This window comes from Loxodonta africana, chromosome 15 (genome assembly GCF_030014295.1).
Source record: "Loxodonta africana isolate mLoxAfr1 chromosome 15, mLoxAfr1.hap2, whole genome shotgun sequence".
NCBI classification, from domain to species: domain Eukaryota; kingdom Metazoa; phylum Chordata; class Mammalia; order Proboscidea; family Elephantidae; genus Loxodonta; species Loxodonta africana.
The window spans coordinates 24,034,218-24,052,660 of NC_087356.1; the positions used below are offsets into that span (position 1 = coordinate 24,034,218).

At 38.7% G+C, this 18,443-nt stretch overlaps 1 protein-coding gene across 7 annotated transcripts in view; it reads right to left on the reverse strand.

Moving 5' to 3' along the window:
• The window catches only part of NFU1 (NFU1 iron-sulfur cluster scaffold), a 63,549-nt gene that overhangs the window by 12,648 nt on the left and 32,458 nt on the right, over positions 1-18,443 (reverse strand). For 4 of the 7 annotated variants that reach the window (XM_064268677.1, XM_023552720.2, XM_010593626.3 and 1 more), the window contains 3 exons: positions 16,384-16,444; positions 8,078-8,252; positions 1,074-5,852 (listed from right to left, as the gene is read on the reverse strand). In XM_064268677.1, coding sequence (XP_064124747.1) covers positions 5,808-5,852; positions 8,078-8,252; positions 16,384-16,444 — 281 coding nt within the window. In that variant the 3' untranslated portion in view covers positions 1,074-5,807. The remainder of the gene's footprint in view (positions 1-1,073; positions 5,853-8,077; positions 8,253-16,383; positions 16,445-18,443) is intronic. The other 3 variants (XM_064268680.1, XM_064268679.1, XM_064268678.1) reach the window with 3 other exon arrangements.

Genomic DNA, 18,443 nt, shown 5'->3' on the forward strand with positions numbered 1-18,443 from the left:
AACAGCAAGCCCCTTGTGGGGTTATAATAGACTAAACACCCTCTGATGTGGATGCATAAAATGCGAGTCTGGGGTTTCCCAAAAAGGATGCAGATTCCCATTTGGACTAAAGAGCAGCTAGCTGCATATTCCTGGATAACAAATGGACACATATACACGTGCACACACCACTGCTTTTGCTCAGTCTGGAATAAGGAAGAGATGGAAAATACTCTTGCCTGTTACAAAGTAGCACCTATGAAGACAAGGAAAGTTTCTCTCCTTCCTCAGGTAGGGATACTCAGGAAGGATTTATGGACCCAACTCCCTTAAGGCAGAATATTATATAATAGCAATGTTCATAGGCTCTACAGCCAAAATGTTTGAGTTCCCATTCCTAGCTTTTCCACTCATGGAAAACATACTCCTCTGTGTGCCTCAAATCTCCCCACTTATAAAATGGGGACAATAATAGTTACCCTATCTCATAGTATTAAATGAGTTTATAAATGCGAGGTACTTAGAAAAGTGTTCATTACATACTGAATGCTCAGTTAAAAGTTTGCTATGTTTGTATGTTTTGCTCCCACTTGATCATATTCTGTATAGGGCTTCATCCTAAGTTTACTAAGCCTTGCTTACTTTTGACCAGTACTGTTAGTTTTAAAGACCTGTTAAAATGTGCCATATTTATAAAGTGTTTTCAGGAGTACTTTATGCAACAATATTTTGTACATTTTGGGGGGTTTTAATCTTAATTTTTGTTTTAGCTAAATACGACTAATATTGAATGATTATTTTGTTTCTTTGAGACTATATGGGGGAAATTAAGTATAATTTAAACATTAAAAACTAAAAAGTATTACCTGATTAAACTACACCTTCTAAATCAGCATCTGACTGAAAACATAGTTCAATTAATTAAAAATACTTATTTTCATTTTAAGGTTGACATTTGGCACTGTATGCTACAAATAAAAATGCTATCAAATTATTTACTAAGTCCTCCATGATTTACCAGGCCCTTTGTTAGAATACAATCAGCCTTAAGTACAGAATGTCTGACAATAAAACAAGACAAACATTTATCTCACTTGATAAAAACTCAGTGGTTGGTTTCCGAGCTGGCTCAAAGGTCAACAATGTCCTCTAGGATCCAGGTGCTTTCTTTCTTTCCTCCTTGTCATTCTTAGTGGACTGGCTTTCCGTCATGATTGAAAAAAGACTGTAGTAGCCTCAGGAGCGCTGGTAGCACAGTGGTTTAGCACTCAGCTGCTAACAGAAAGGTCGGGGGTTTGGACCCACCAGCCTCTCTGTGAGAGAAAGACATGGCAGTCTGTTTCTGTAAAGATTACAGCCTTGCAACCCCTACGGGACAGTTCTACTCTGTCCTACAGGGTCGCTGTGAGTCAGAATCAACTTGACGGCAATGGGTTTGGTTTTTGGTCTGGGGTAATAGCCTCCAACATTAAGCCTCACATTACAGTATACCAAGCAGGAAGGAAAGGAATGGGTGGGAAAAGAGCCTTCTTGCCAACAATTAACTCTCTCTCACTTGTCTCAATCAGGGAAGAAAATCTTTCCAGAACTCTCCAACAGACTTTCTGTTACAGCTCATTGGCCAGAGCTGGGTCATATGTCCCCCTCTAGACTAATGACTAAAGGAGTCACTGGGTGGAGCAAACAATTAATCGCTAACTACTAAATGAAAGATTAGTGGTTAGAACCCACCCAGAGGCTTCTCGGAAGACAGGCCTGACAATCTGCTTCCAAAAGGTCACAGCCTTCAAGACCCCGTGGAGCAGTTCTACTCTGCACACACAGGGTCACCAAGAGTTGGAATTGATTTGGCAGCAGTTAACAACAGAATACTACGACTCAGGCTTCCCTGGGTGACACAAATAGTTGCGCTTGGCTACTAACTAGAAAATTGGCAGTTTGGGTTCACTCAAAGTGCCTTGAAAGAAATATCTGGCAAACTACTTCTGAAATATCAGTCATTGAAAACCCTATGGAGCACAGTTCTCTTCTGACACATGTGAGGTTGCCATGAATAGGGATTACCAGGAGTTAAAATTGACTCAATGGCAACTGGTTAGTTGGTTTTAGACTCATGGCTGGCAAAGTGAAACGGAGTTAAGATGACCGTATTATAGATTGATCTGTGCTCCCAAAAAAGTTATGCTGAAGTCCTAAACCCTGTATCTGTAAATATCATCATGTTTGGAAATAGGAGTTCTCTCTTGTTATGCTAAAGAGGTCATACCAGAGTAGGGTAGATCATAAACCTAATCAGTTCTGAGTGGTGTCTTACAAAGAGAGAACAGACACGAACACACATGGTGAGAGGGGGAAGAGACTATGTAAGAAACTGTAAGCTAGTAGCATCAGAATTCACCTAACTTCAGAGGAGAGAGGAGAATCAACACCATCATCAGCCCAATGCTGCTGCCTATGAGGCAGCGGTCAGACATGCCTCCGCTCTGCAATCCTTTTTACCAACAGCATCAGCTATCCCTTCCACAGCACTCTCTACTTCTCTGCTGGGTTCAGTCATTCATTACAATGGCCACACAAACCATACTCACGGTTATGGGGTTTATCAGGGAAGTAATGGGTTACGATTCAGGATCAGGATCAATCTGGAAGAAATAGGTACAGTTCATCAATCAGAACAGATTCCAACCAGGTCAGCTCCCAGCTCCTTCTCTGCCATTCTAGCAGGCAGGCCGTGCTTGGGCCTCCACCACCAGCCTTCCTTGAGCCGGGCCTGCTGCCGTCAGGCCCCGCTTGGGCAAGTGTTACAGCTCTTTTGGCTTCACCATCAAGTGCCTGGAGGCACCGCACTCCATCAGCAAGTCTCCTGCCTGAAGGCACTAAGCTCTCGTTCAGTGGGACAGGGAACCCACTGCAGCCACCTCACTCTGTGGGCCAGGGAGCCCACCATAGCCATCTCACACCAGTCTCCTGGTTCTCACCGCTTGTGTCATCTTGTGCTGTCTCATGCTATCTCCAGTGTTACGGCTCTGTCTCCTGAGTCTAAGAGATTCCCAGGGCAGGCACCCCGGGTCCAAGGGACGTGCTCCACTCCCAGCTCTTCTTCTTGATGGTAGTGAAGACCACTCCAATCTCTGCAGGATGCGTCCTTATGAAACTAGCAAGATGGCAAAACTGACCAATCTATCAGGTAGGCCATAGTCACCTATTCTGCATAGTAATCAACCAAATCCGGCAACATTTTTATATACCTTATTTGCAAACTACCCAACCCCTCTGCAAGATTTGGCCTAGCAAATAATCTCGACAGAACTAGAAACCCAAGCCCAGAAAGAGAAATCCGTTGGCCCGCAGGAGCCTCTACAAGCCAAGAAATGCCATGGAATGCCCAGCGACCCTCCCCCAGAGCCAATGCCCTAATTTGGACTTCTAGCCTCCAAAACTGTAAGACAATGTATTTCTATTCTTTAAAGTCATCCATTTGTATCATTTTTGTTACGGCAGCATAAAGAAACTAAGACAGACTGGTTTAGACTAAACTGCCCCTGGGACTGGGGTGGGACCTACCTTCCTTCGGCACACTGCTACCGACTGATAACTGAGAGGGCCTTTCTTAGAATGAAGAAAGGGGAGACTGTACGTTGAATAAGCAACCAAGAGTATCTAGAACACTTTCCGTATTTCTCAGTGCCTATCTCTGCATCATTTCCAGCTAAGCCCTTCCACTTTACACTCAAGTCACACTTAGCTTCTTGCAGTTCCCAAATACACTTTGCACCTTCCAAATTCTGATTATACTACTTCTGATGCCTAGAATGTTCTTCCCCATTTTTCCCCTTTGTTTGTCATGGTTGCTCCCTTTTGTAGAACATCTTCCCAATACCCTCACCACTGAGTTTCAAGATTTCCTCCCCTCTAATAATCTAATCTTCACCCACCTCACCCACCTATTTCATGACCAAATCCAAAAGTTGTCATAACTACATCTCCTCCACAATCTCTATTTCCTATAGCTTCAACTAAAAAGCAGGTTAATGTGTCTAGCTTGCAAAGCAATTCTCAGTGTATAGCCTGAATTATTCTACAGTAGCTCAGGGAACAAACTCTCCTATTCCACTGTCTGGGTCTGTGAACCAGTACACAAAAATAAAAACGTCAATTCCCAGCATTCACAACTGCTAGAGTTCTTCCTGTCTCCATCCATGTCTTAATCACTCTACTTTTAGGGGCCAGAACTCCAGAGATGCAATGTACCACTGCCAGGTACCATCTTTCCTTTCTCAGTATTTTTTGTGGACTGCTGTCTCTGAATTACTATAGAAAAATGAGAGAGAAGGATAATTCACTGTTTTGGCTGTCTGAAAAAGCTGCATCCCAACGGTAGAAAGACAACTACCCACACTTGTGGCACAGCACAGATTATGAATCTCTAAGTCAAGACAAATCAGTGGAAGAAGGACCAAAGCATCCTCTCATCTTTCTTCAGAGAGAGGTAAAGCTTCGGCATGCTTGGGCAGTTTTTCTCAATTCAGCTCTCTCTTATTATCAATAGAAATTTTCTCCAATTTTGGAAACTTTTTTTTTTTTAAATCAGCATTATGATTTGTTGTTGTTGTTGTCTTTTAGTAAGAAATTAGGAGCCCAGAGCATCCACCAGACTAAGCCCAGAACTAGTGGTGCCTGGCTACCACCACCAATCGCTCTGAAAGAGATCATAACAGAGAGTCCAAGACAGACCAGGAGAAAAATACAGAACAAAATTCAAATTCATATAAAAAGACCAGCCTCCCTGGTCTAACAGAGACTGGAGAAACCCAAGATTATGGCCCCCAGACACTCTGCTAACCCACAACTGAAACCACTCCAGAAGCCCACTTTTCAGATAAAGATTAGCCAGGCCTATAAAACAGAACAGAACAAAACCCTGGTGGTGTAGTGGTTAAGTGCTACAGCTGCTAACCAAGAGATCAGGAGTTCAAATCCACCAGGCGCTCCTTGGACACTCTGTGGAGCAGTTCTACTCTGTCTTATAGAGTCGCTATGAGTCAGGCTCAACAGCAATGGGTTTTTTTTATAGAACAGTAACACACGTGAGTAACGTGCTTCTTAGTTCAATCAAACATACAAGATCAAATGGGCAGCTCCAGCCCAAAAGCAAGAAGAGGAGACAGGAAGGGATAGGAACTGGACAAATGGACACAAGGAACCTGGGATGGAAAAGGGGAGTGTGCTGTCACATTGCGGGCATTACAACCAATGTCACAAAACAATATGTGTATAAATTTTTGAATGAGAAATTAATTTGAGCTGTAAACTTTCACCTAAAACACAATTAAAAAAAAAAAAAAGAAGTTAGGAGCCACTACACTGGGGGCTACCAGCCAAATACCTTTTTTAACCAAGAATTCTGTTTAGTTCATATTTTAAACTAACTTAAAACTTCAGTAAAAATAGTTTCAAACATCTCACAAAAAGCTAAGCCATTTTAGAATATTTTAAAAAGCATTCTCCCTGTCTACTTCCATAAAAAAAGGTAAATAGATGGGAAAATGTATCTTAAACTGTTTCACACATTACACAAAGGAGAAGCTATGAGAAAGAAAGAATAAAAATAAAAATATCCCTGGATAAAATCCACGTGTACAGAAGATGATTCAGGATGTTATAAGTAACTCATACGAGGTAAAGCAAACATGCAATATTTATATCATTCTCTGAAGAAAGGACATATTGTATTAATCCTCAAGTTCTTGAGCAGATTAATAATAAAAGCTTAGAGCATATATTATCAAGATACACGTCTCTGTGGGCTCAAAGAAGTCCAGATGATTTTAAGGTGAGTTTGCTTCTTTTTCTTCTGAGTCATCATCCATAACCTGAAACCAAAAAAAACAAAGAGATATTTAAAAATTAAGAAAAAGATTAGAAATTGCTATTTTCTTGATTTTAATCTTACAGGCTTTATACTGAATATGCTACATACTAGCAGTGCATGGCGATCTAGCAAGAATAAACCTATGATAGCCCCCAAAACACACATTTTGCATCATAACCTGATATCTTAACAACTTAAAAGAAAATTAACTCCTAGCCAATTAATTAAGTCATCAGTTATTTTTCCTTGTTGCAAAAGAGGTTTCCTAGTAGCAGAGTCTCACCTGGCATTTCCTAGCCATAAGACTATATAATTGACTTTTCTCATTTTTTTCAAAAGCATCTTATTTATTTAGATATATTCTAAGGAGCTACAGCAAACCGCTATTATAAAAAATACATATTAGAAAAATGAATCCCTAGAAAAAGAAACAAAATACAATACTAGCAACAAATTATTTTGTTCTTGTTCAGCGAAAAAATCACCTAAAACCTTAAGAAAATGTGAAGACTTTCATTTCTAATGAGTGAAGAAAAATACTAATGAATATGTGAAGGAAAAAACAAGAAAAATAGCTCTCTCTGAGTTCATATATTACTCAGATAAAAAAGACAAACTCATTTGGAGAGAAAAGGAGTTAAACAAACTTTTAAGAATTTTTTTTTACCAATTTGGATGCCCTTTATTTCTTTTTCTAGCCTAATTGCTCTGGCTAGGACCTCCAGCACAACGGTGAATAAGAGTGTTGATGAAGGGCATCCTTGTCTGGTTCCTGTTCTAAAGGAGAATGAATGCTTTCAGACTCTCTCCATTTAGGATGATGTTGGCTTAAGAGTTTTTTTTTCTCTTCACCACACCTACTACAACAGAAAGGCCAATTCAAGTTTATTAAACTTAAGAACTTGTTTTCTCTTCACCACACCTACTACAATTAAAACGTCAATTCAAATTTATAACTGCTGATGATTCATCACCCAACCCTGATCAAGTGAATAAAAATGTTCCTTCTCACCACAGTGTCAACTAAGGTAATTGAAAAAAAAAAAAACTAAGGGATAATGGAACAAAAATAATATTTTTAAAAACTCCAAACGAAATCTGGTTCTGATCTGATACAATCAATGAAAGCACAATTCTCTCATAGTTTCTCTTCTAAGTTGAGTAAAAATGAATATTTATTTCCAAGGAATTGTTATTTTTATCTACTCTCAGCAACATCCAATCCAAAGAATTCTGTCAATTGACTTCTATTTTAGGCAGAATTATTGCTAAATTTAGAATAATATTCCCCAATACTTGTTTAATACGAACTATATACAGGATGTGTTTAAGACACAGAGCTAGGTATTGTAAAGAACAAAAAGACTTAGATATGATTTCAAGTCTCTCGAGGGGCTTATGCATACACATAAAGCTGAAACAGGCCCAGAGAAAGAGGCTTTGGATCAAAGTACAGCTTTATCCTAAGTGTGGGACTGATGAGGACTTCAAAGATGAGATAGCATCTGTTGGACCAAAAGGATGGATTTTAACCCTCAGGGAAAAGTGATTCTCAAAGGAGCTGAGAAGAGATATCCTCTCCTTTAAGGGAGCTTTTTCCAATTTCTAATTTCCACACAATTTTTACCTTCTTGGTAATTTCTCCCCATAAGGCTATGACTCTTGGTTGAGAATCACTGCCATCAGTCACTATCACTGCTGAGAAGGTGCTGTGCTGTATTCTTAGGTTTCTCGGGGCAGAAAAAAATGCCATCATGATATAAAGCTCTATAACCCTACACAGTACTCTGCTTTACTGTATAACAAAGTATGATTTCTGGGTGAGCTTCTTGCCTCCATGTTTAAGAAGAAGTACACCAATGTGGTGTTCCCGTACAACTCTATCTATAAATCTGCAGGGTGGTATGAATCCCATTTTCCAAAATTTTTCTGCAACCCAAGCACCAGTATACCCTCTGAGTCTCAGTTTCCTCACGTACAAAACAAGAATAACTTTACTTTCTACACTATCTTCTTAGAACATTAAATGAGGTAGTATTTGTAAAAATGCCTCGTATGCCACATAGTAGGTACTCATAATACTAAGGTTACTTCTAAGCTAAAGAGCCTTCAAGCCTGATAAAAACTGCAACACAAAAATCTACCCCTTGAAGAAAAGTCAAATGATGAATTTTTCTTTTCGAATCTTTAATAATAAATCTAGCCCATCATACAATATTGGCATACCTGTTCCACGCCTTCTACTTCTGGAATATAAAACTGTAGCATGTTCTGAATTCCATTCTTCAGAGTAATGATTGAACTGGGGCAGCTGGTACAGGAACCTTGGAGCTTCAGCTGTACAATGCCATCTTCAAAGCCTTTAAAGATGACATCTCCTCCGTCTTCCTGCACAGTCGGCCTGTGGGCACATGATATTTGTTATATCAAAGAATAGAAATTTTCATTAAAAAATTTTAATAAGGCTCAGAAGTTAGATTTTACATTGACAAAATTCACAAAGTTAGAGCTAGTTTTATAACAGAGTATGGTTCTGACTCATAACGACCCTACGTACAACAGAAGACTGTCCAGTACTGTACCGTCCTCACAATTGTTGCTGTATTTGAGCCCATTGGTGCAGCCACTGTGTCAATCTATCTTGTTGAGGGTCTTCCTCTTTTTCACTGACCCTCTACTTTACCAACATTATGTCCTTCTCCAGAGACTGGTCCTTTCTGGTAACATATCCAAAATAAGTGAGATGAAGTCTCGTTATCCTCGCTTCTAAGGAGCATTCTGTCTGTGCTTCTTCCAAGACACATTTGTTTGTTCTTCAGTCTTCCTGATTCATTGTCCAGCTTTCACATGCATATGGGACAAATGAAAATACCACAGCTTGGGTCAGGCTCACCTTAGTCCTCAAAGTAATATCTTTGCTTTTTAACACCTGAAAAAGGTCTTTTGAAGATATGCCCTATGTGATAAGTCTTTTGATTTCTTGACGGTTGCTTCCATGGGTGGTGACTGTGGATCCAAGTAAAATAAAATCTTTGACAACTTCAATATTTTTTGCTGTTTATCATATTGTTTATTGGTCTAGTTCTGAGGATTTTTGTTTTATGTTGAGGTGTAATCCATGCTGAAGACAATATCTTTGATTTTCATCAGTATATGCTTCAAGTTCTCTTCACTTTTGGCAAGCATGGTTGCGTTACCTGCATATTGCAGGTTATTAACAAGTCTCCCTCCAATCCTGATGCCACATTCTTCTTCACATAGTCCAGCGTCTTGGATTATTTGCTCAGCATACAGACTGAATATGGTGAAGGGATACAACCCTGACGCACACCTTTCCTGGTTTTAAACCATGCAGTATCTCCCTGTTCTGTTCAAACGGCTGCCTCTTGGTCCATATAAGATTCCGCATGAGCACAACTAAGAGTTCTGGAATTCCCATTCTTTGCAATATCATCCGTAATTTGTTATGATTCACACAGCCGAGTGTCAATTAAACACAGGTAAACCTCTTTCTGGTATTCTCGGCTTTCAAACAAGATCCATCTAACATCAGCAATGGTATCTCTCATTCCACGTCCTCTCCTGAATCCGGCTTGAATGTCTGGCAGTTTCCTATTGACGTACTGTTGCAAGCATTTTTTAATTATTTTCAGAAAAATTTTACTTGCATGTGATATTAATGATATCATTCAACAATCTCCACATTCTGTTGGATCACCTTTCTTTGGAATGGACACAAATACGGATCTCTTCCAGTCAATTGGCCAGGTAGCTGTCTTCCAAATTTTTTGGCTACAGACGAGTGAGCGCCTCCAGCACTGCTTCCACCGTTAAAATATCTCAATTGGTATTCCGTCAACTCCTGGAGCCTTGTTTTTTACCAGTGTTTTCAGTGCAGCTTCGACTTCTTCCTTCAATACAATTGGTTCTTGATCATATGCTACCTCCTGAAATGGTTGAACATCGACCAATTCTTTTTGGTACAGTGATTGTGTATACTCCTTCCATCCTCTTTTGATGCTTTCTGTATCAGTAATAACTGTCTTATTTGTGACTGGTTTTTTTTTTTTTTTTCACTGTGATTTAGGTGAAAGTTCACATAGCAAATTAGTTTCTCATTAACATTAATATACAAATTGTTTTGTAACATTGGTAGCCAACCCCATGATATGTCAACTTTCTCCTTCTCCACCCCAGGTTCCCTGTTTCCATTTGTCTAGTTTTCCTTTCCCTTCCTGCCTTCTCATCTTTGTTTCTGGGTTTGGGAGTGGCCATTAGTCTCATACGTCTGATTGAACTATGAGGCACAACCCTCATATGTGTTACTGTTGCCCTACAAATCTGTCTGATCTCTGGCTGAAGGGTGAACCTCAGGACTGACTTCAGTGGTGAGTTAAAAGGGTAGCCAGGGGCCATACTCTCAGGGTTCCTACAGTCTCTGTCAGACCAGCAAGCCTGGTCTTTGTGTGTGTGGGTGGGTGGGTTGTGGGTGTGGGTATGGGTGGGTTGTGGGTGTGGGTATGGGTGGGTGGGTGTGTGGGTGTGGGTAGGGGAGTGTGGGGGTGTGTGTGTGTGTGTGTGTATTTGAATTCTGTTCCACATGTAATTTTAATTTTTCTGACTTTCACATAACATTTCAAAATTCATTTATACTAAAACTTATACTAATTATTAAATTTTATCTTACTAATTAATCTCTTTAAGCATTTATAACTTCAAATTTTCTAATAATTATAGTGATTACCTAAGATACACTCACTCACTGCTTTTGGGTAAGGGGGGAGGGGCTGACATGTCAGCTTATATTTTCAGGTAATGTTTTATTTCAATGAAAAATTTAATACAGAAGTCATATATGCTGTCAGTGAATTTTCACAAAGTGAACACACATTTGTAACTGCCACCTTGACCAACAACATCGGCACTCCAGAAGTCCCCCTTGTGCTTCCTCCTAATGATACTCCCAACTAAAGGCAGCCATTATCCCGATTTCTACTATCATTGATTAGTTCTGCTTGTTTTTGAACTTTATAATTTATAAATATGAATTCCATTTAGGAACAAAATAGCATTTACTCTTTTGTATCTGGCTTTGTTTGTCCAAAATCTCCCAAATATTTGGAAATTCAGAAAGAATCATGGGTCAAAAAAGAAATTACAAAGGAAATTTAAAATAAGACAGTATTTGTAGTTACCCTTTACTAACTGAAATCTAGCTTAATCCCATTATAATCAGAGAACATAGCTCTCAATGGTTTCAATCCTTGAAATGTGTTGAGAATTGCCCTGTGATTCTATATATAGTCTACTTTGATAAATATCCCCTGTATATTTGAAAAGAATAACTATTTTGTTCTTATTGGGTACAGTATCCTATATGTGTCAGTTTAGCCAAGTTTGTTAAACATGTTGTTCAAATTTCTCATGTCTTTACTAATTATTTTATCTGCTTGTTCTATTTGTTACTTAGAGAGATGGGTTAGTCTCCCATTATTACTGTAGATTTTCATTTCTTCTTTCAGTTCTGTCAAATTTTGCTTCATTTACTTTGAAGTTATATTATTAAGTACGAACCAGTTTAAAATTTGTATATGTCTCTAGTAGCATTGCTATATGTCGGAATCAACTCAATGGCAATGGGTTTTTTTTGGTCTAGTAAAAATTACTCTCTTATTATTATGAAAGATCTCTCTTTATTGCTAGTCATGCCTTTAGCTATAAAGTATATTTTGTCTAATATCTGCAGAACCACATCAACCTTCCGTTACTCAGCTTTTGCATGCTATATATGTCTCCATCTTTTTACTTTGAACATTTTTGTGTCCTTATATTTAAGGTGTATATCTCCTATAAGCAGCATAGAGTTGGGTATTTTTTTTTTAATCCAGTCTGACAATCTTATCTTTTATTAATTATTTATATTTAAATGTAATTACCAATACATTTGGGTTTATATTGCCACCTTAACATTGATTTCCTATTTTGCATTCTTTTGTATTAACCCAGTATAATTTATTATTTCATTTGTCTCCTCTCTAGACTTGTTGGTTAAACATTCTTTTACTACTCATTTAGTGCTTACCCTATAACACACCAACTTGATTTATTAAGCACTAATATCAATTTCCAATTTTCCTAGATTCATACTTCGTACATTCCACGTTCCAATTATTAATGGATGTTTGCAGCTGTTTCTTCTCATTTTGAGTCATGCCACATCAGCAAATGAAGGTCCCGAAAGCTTTACTCCATCCACGTCATTAAGGTCGACTCTACTTTGAGGAGGCAGCTCTTCCCCAGTCATCTTTTGAGTGCCTTCCAACCTGGGGGGCTCATCTTCCAGCACTGTATCAGATAATGTTCTGCTGCTATTCATAAGGTTTTCACTGGCTAATGCTTTTCAGAAGTAGACTGCTGGGTCCTTCTTCCTAGTCTGTCTTAGTCTGGAAGCTCAGCTGAAATCTGTCCTCCATGGGTGACCCTGCTGATATCTGAATACCGTTGGCATAGCTTCCAGCATCACAGCAACACACATGCCCCCACAGTACGACAAACTGACAGACCCGTGGGGAACACTCACCAGATGGATCACACAGAAATCAAATTGACTACATCTGTGGAAAGAGACGATGGAAAAGCTCAATATCATCAGTCAGAACAAGGCCAAGGGCCGACTGTGGAACAGACCATCAATTGCTTCTATGCAAGTTCAAGGTGAAACTGAAGAAAATCAGAGCAAGCCCACAAGAGCCAAAATATCACCTTGAGTATATCACACCTGAATTTAGAGACCATCTGAAGAATAGATTTGACACACTGAGCACTAGTGACCAAAGACCAGACGAGTTGTGGAATGACATCAAGGACATCGTACATGAAGAAAGCAAGAGGTCACTGAAAAGACAGGAAAGAAAAGACCAAGATGGACGTCAGAGGAGACTCTGAAACTTGCTCTTGAGCGTTGAGCAGCTAAAGCAAAAGGAAGAATTCATGAAGTAAAAGAACTGAACAGACGATTTCAAAGGGCCTCTCGAGAAGACAAAGTAAAGTATTATAATGACATGTGCAAAGAGCTGCAGATGGAAAGCCAAAAGGGAAGAACACACTCGGCGTTTCTCAAGCTGAAAGAACTGAAGAAAAAATTCAAGCCTCGAGTTGCAACAGTGAAGGATTCCATGGGGAAAATATTAAACCACACAGGAAGCATCAAAAGAAGATGGAAAGAATACAAGGAGTCATTATACCAAAAAGAATTAGTCGATATCCAACCATTTTAAGAGGTGGCATATGATCAGGAACCGAAGGTACTGAAGAAAGAAGTCCAAGCTGCTCTGAAGGCATTAGTGAAAAACAAGGCTCCAGGAATTGATGGAATATCAATTGAGATGTTTCAACAAACAGATGCAGCACTGGAGGTGCTCACTCGTCTATGCCAAGAAATATGGAAGACAGCTTCCTGGCCAACTGACTACAAGAGAGCCATATTTATGCCTATTCCCAAGAAAGGTGATCCAACTGAATGTGGAAATTATAGAACAATATCATTAATATCACAAGCAAGCAAAATTTTCCTGAAGATCATTCAAAAACAGCTGCAGCAATATATTGACAGGGAACTGCCAGAAATTCAGCCCGGTTTCTGAAGAGGACGTGGAACCAGGGATATATATCATGGCTGATGTCAGATGGATCCTGGCTGAAAGCAGAGAATACCAGAAGGATGTTTACCTGTGTTTTATTGACTATGCAAAGGCATTTGACTGTGTAGATCATAACAAACTATGGATAACACTGCGAAGAATGGGAATTCCAGAACACTTAATTGTGCCCATGAGAAACCTTTACATAGGTCAAGAGGCAGTTGTTTGGACAGAACAAGGGGATACTGATGGGTTGAAAGTCAGGAAAGGTGTGCATTAGGGTTGTATTCTCTCACCATACCTATTTAATCTGTATGCTGAACAAATAATCTGAGAAGCTGGACTATATGAAGAAGAATGGTGCATCAGGACTGGAGAAGACTCATTAACAACCTGCGTTATACAGATGACACAACCCTGCTTGCTCAAAGTGAAAAGGACTTGAAGCACTTGCTAATGAAGATCAAACACCGCAGCCTTCAGTATGGATTAAACCTCAACATAAAGAAAACAAAAATCCTCACAACTGGACCAATGAGCAACATCACGATAAATGGAGAAAAGACTGAAGTTGTCAAGAATTTCATTTTACTTGGATCCACAATCAACAGCCATGGAAGCAGCAGTCAAGAAATTAAAAGACGCGTTGCATTGGGCAAATCTGCTGCAAAGGACCTCTTCAAAGTGTTGAAGAGCAAAGATGTCACCCTGAAGACTAAGGTGCGCCTGACCCAAGTCATGGTATTTTCAATCACATCATATGCATGTGAAAGCTGGACAATGAATATGGAAGACCGAAGAGCTGACGCCTTTGAATTGTGGTGTTGGAGAAGAATATTGAATATACCGTGGACTGCCAAAAGAATGAACAAATTTACCTTGGAAGAAGTGCGGCCAGAATGCTCCTTAGAGGCAAGGATGGTGAGACTGCGTCTTACATACTTTGGACATGTTGTCAGGAGGGATCAGTCCCTGGAAAAGGACATCACGCTTGACGGAGTACAGGGTCAGTGGAAAAGAGGAAGACCCTCAACGAGGTGGATTGACACAGTGGCTGCAACAATGAGCTCAAGCGTAACGACAATTGTGAGGATGGCGCAGGACTGGGCAGTGTTTCGTTCTGTTGTGCAAAGGGTCACTATGAGTCGGAACCGACTCGACGGCACCTAACAACAACAATATCAATTAGTCCTTTTACCACTTCCCAGATAGTGCCAAGACCTTGGAATATTTCCTTTTATACCCACTGCCTTTTGTATTTTGTCATGCATTTTAATTCAACACATACTTAAAACTCTACAGGACATCGTAAAACCTTTCTTGCCATGCACCATGTCTCTCATGCTTTTTGTCTGTATTTTCCATCATGTTTTTTCTCATGCTTCAATCTGACTATATTCTACTGATCTATATTCTAGCTCACTAATCTCTTCAACTGTGTCCAATTTGATGTTAAACTGATCTAAAAAGTTCTTAAGTTATTATGTTTTAGTTCCAGGATTACTATTTCTTTTATATATACATAGATTTCAGCTTTCCAATGAATTCTTCATCAAATCATCTATCTTCTTGAACACCTGAATTACAGCTATTTTTTATAAAGACAGATTTGTCTTTATAAAGACAGGCCGTGTCTTTGTAAAGATAACTCTAATATCTGGGCTACCTGTGGATCTGTTTTGCCTCCTCTTGGTCCAGTTTCTATGTATGCCGATATATTTTTGACTGAATCATGGACACTGCATAAAAAACTGAAGTGACTCGGGATCATATTACAGCAGAAAGGATTCATCTTATCTTCTCAAATGAATTCATTCAATCCAAACTAGAATGAACCTGACTTGATACTGGACTTCAGTCTTTGTAAGGCTCAGTCTACCTCTGGTTTGCCTCCATTTTCAAGGTATGGTCCTTCAGGGAGCCCAAATGGGAGTCTAGATGTTTCCTGAGGTCCCTCCCTTCTTAACAGATCTGAAACTCCTATTTTTGTTCCCCTAGCACCATAAGACTGCCAAAACCCTGCTCTGCTTTTTGTTTGACTTCTTACCCTTTTCTTCCATACAGCTAAGAATAAGCAAGGGCCTTGTGAGGAAAACCTCTAAGGGTCAGTCTCACTTTTCTTAACTTTCCTTCTCTCTGGGATCATGGCCCTTGAAATCAAGACTTCATTGGCAAACCAGAATTTCAATTTTTGTGTTGCCATCTCAGCGTATTTGCTGAAAGCTCAAATGGTTTCTCTGATTCTTAGACACTGCCCTCTCCCCAGCTTCTCACACTCTAGCCTCACATCAAAAATCAGCGAATGATCCATGGGGAAAGAGTGTGCAGGACGTTGGGCTCATCTCAGGGAGCTTCCCTTCTCTCCAGGACCTTGGCATTTCAAATCTTGGTTGCTTTGGCAGCTTTTTAATACCTTCAAACAATTATTTTTAAATTGTATTTTATCTAGCTTTCTTGGTAGTTCTCAACAGGACCACTGCTGTGCTACAAGAAGCAAAAGCTTGCTGCCCTCCACTCATTTAAATTTTTTCTTCATGGTCAATAGCCTCAAAGTAGGTGTTCTTTCCCTCTTCACAATCCTCCCAAACACTGTTAAATCTTTTTTTCTTTCTAGGTAGTTTGTTATTATAACAATATCAAACATAAATAGTGACTGTGAATGATAAATTCCTTCACTGACTATGTTTAAATGGATCAGGTATTTTTAAATTTTGAGTGAATACAGGAAGTGTACTGGCTTTGAATTCAAGTGCCATGGTTAACTGTTGGGGTTTACATTATCTTGTCCTTACTTTGGAACTCTACTTTAATCTCATAGACAAACCAAAAGTATATTGCTATCATGAAATTTGCCTCTGCAGCATTTGATTTCACGCAGGGATGAGCACATACCGTATCCTGGTATCTAATAATTCCTTAATCATTGCCACAACTTCATCATCTTCTTCAGATCCTAGAAACAATCATAAATAAAAAAAATCAACAGTAGAAATCTTATATTCATACAAGTATTAGAACAGCAAGATTTTAATTCCATGGCTTATTAAAAACATAAAAGCATAGACATGTAACTTGGTAAGGTAATATAACCAGTTTTGGAGGCTTTGGGGAAATGGGAAGATCATCCACTTGATTCTTTGAAGAAAAATTAAGACAGCAATGATCAACTCAACATTTGGTGATAAAGCTGAGTATACTGAAACACCTTCATCTACTAATCATGTTAGAGTTTGAAATTTTTGGCCAGTAAATTTGTAAACTGTCATCATTCTCAAGGATTAAAAAGTAGCAGAGAAAACAGGCTGTCTGGATTTTGCAGAAAACTTTTGAGATAAAAAGGCACACCTAGCTTGTAAATTAAGTTACATCTTCAATTTCTCAATTCAGCAGTTTTCAAAGAGGCAATCACACTACATGTCATAGATGTAAGCCTTCTGGAAATATCCAAAATGTTCTATAAATCTTCTGGGCACAAAATTGGCTTTTTGGTTTTTTTCATTTTTGTTTTTGCTTTACTTTGTAAAGTTATTTACTCATCTCCGTCGATGCCTCTCTATAGGTTTTGGTTGTTGTTGAGAAATTTATTTACCTTTGGAAACAAACTAAAAATACAGAGAATCCAAATTACACTATAACAAACACTGGCATTCTGGCAACCTCCTAACAAATATTAGTATTAACTTATATATTTTTTATAAAACCTTAATAAATAAAGCTAAAATTCTCTTAGATCAACAAACCTAAGTTCCAGTCCCCACCATTTCCTTTAGAAGGCAATCGCTATCATGAGTTTAGTGTACATCCTTACAGTACATGCTTACATTTACATGTATAAATTTAAACACGAGATCGTACAACATACACTGCTCTTGTCTATTTAATATACCTTGGACTTTCCAAATCAGCACATACAGATATATTGCAATTTGTGAAATAGGTGCCCAGTAAGCTTTGCATGATTGCCTTATTTAGCCAGTCTCTTGGACTATTTCAGTTGTTTCAGGTTTGTCACTATTTTTAACAATCTTTCAGCATATCTACATGTATAAATAGATATCAGTGTACTTTTACAAATACATCTATGAGGTAAATTCTTAGCAGTAAGATTTTGAGTAAATCCAAAAACCAAACCCATTGTCATCTAGTCAACTGGGTCAATAGGCTTGTGTTATTTTTAATTTTGATAAGATGTAGCCAGTTACTCTCTTGAAAAGTTTCATCAATTTTATTTACGTATCCATCAAGGTGAGCCCTGGTGGCACAGTGGTTAAGAGCTTGGCTGCTAACCAAAAGGTGTGCAGTTCAAATCCACCAGCTGCTCCTTGGAAGCCCTATGGGGCAGTTCTACTCTATCCTATAGGGTCGCTATGAGTTGGAATCCTCAACAGGAACAGGTTTTGGTGTCCACCAAGAATACATATAACTGCTTCATGTGTTATTAAAAATTTACATAAATGGTATCATAATGGTACATACCCTTCTGCAGTTTTCCTTTTCACTTAATATTTTCTGTCTTTAATGTTGGTATCTCTAGCATGTTCCTTTTAACTGCTGTTATAGTTAAAAAATATTTTAGTGAATTTGCTTCTACATGTTGTCTTGTCCACATTTGCAAAACTCTTTTAAAGTATGTATTTAGAAGCGAAACTACATCATCCAAAGGTGGTTATACACGTGTGTGTATGTACATATATAAACATTAGTTTTTACAGTCAATGCTTATTTGAATTCGTCAACTATTAGAACAAATGAAAGAGTTCAACAAAGTTGGTGAATATGGAATCAATATGCAAAAATCAACAGCATTACTATCACCCCTTTCTCCCCAGTTAGAAAATACATTTTTGAAACTGATACGGGCAGCAAGGTGTAGTGGTTAACAACATGAACTTTGGAGCCAAACTGCCCAGGGTTGATATCCTACTCTGCCACTAACTAGCTGTGTGACCTTG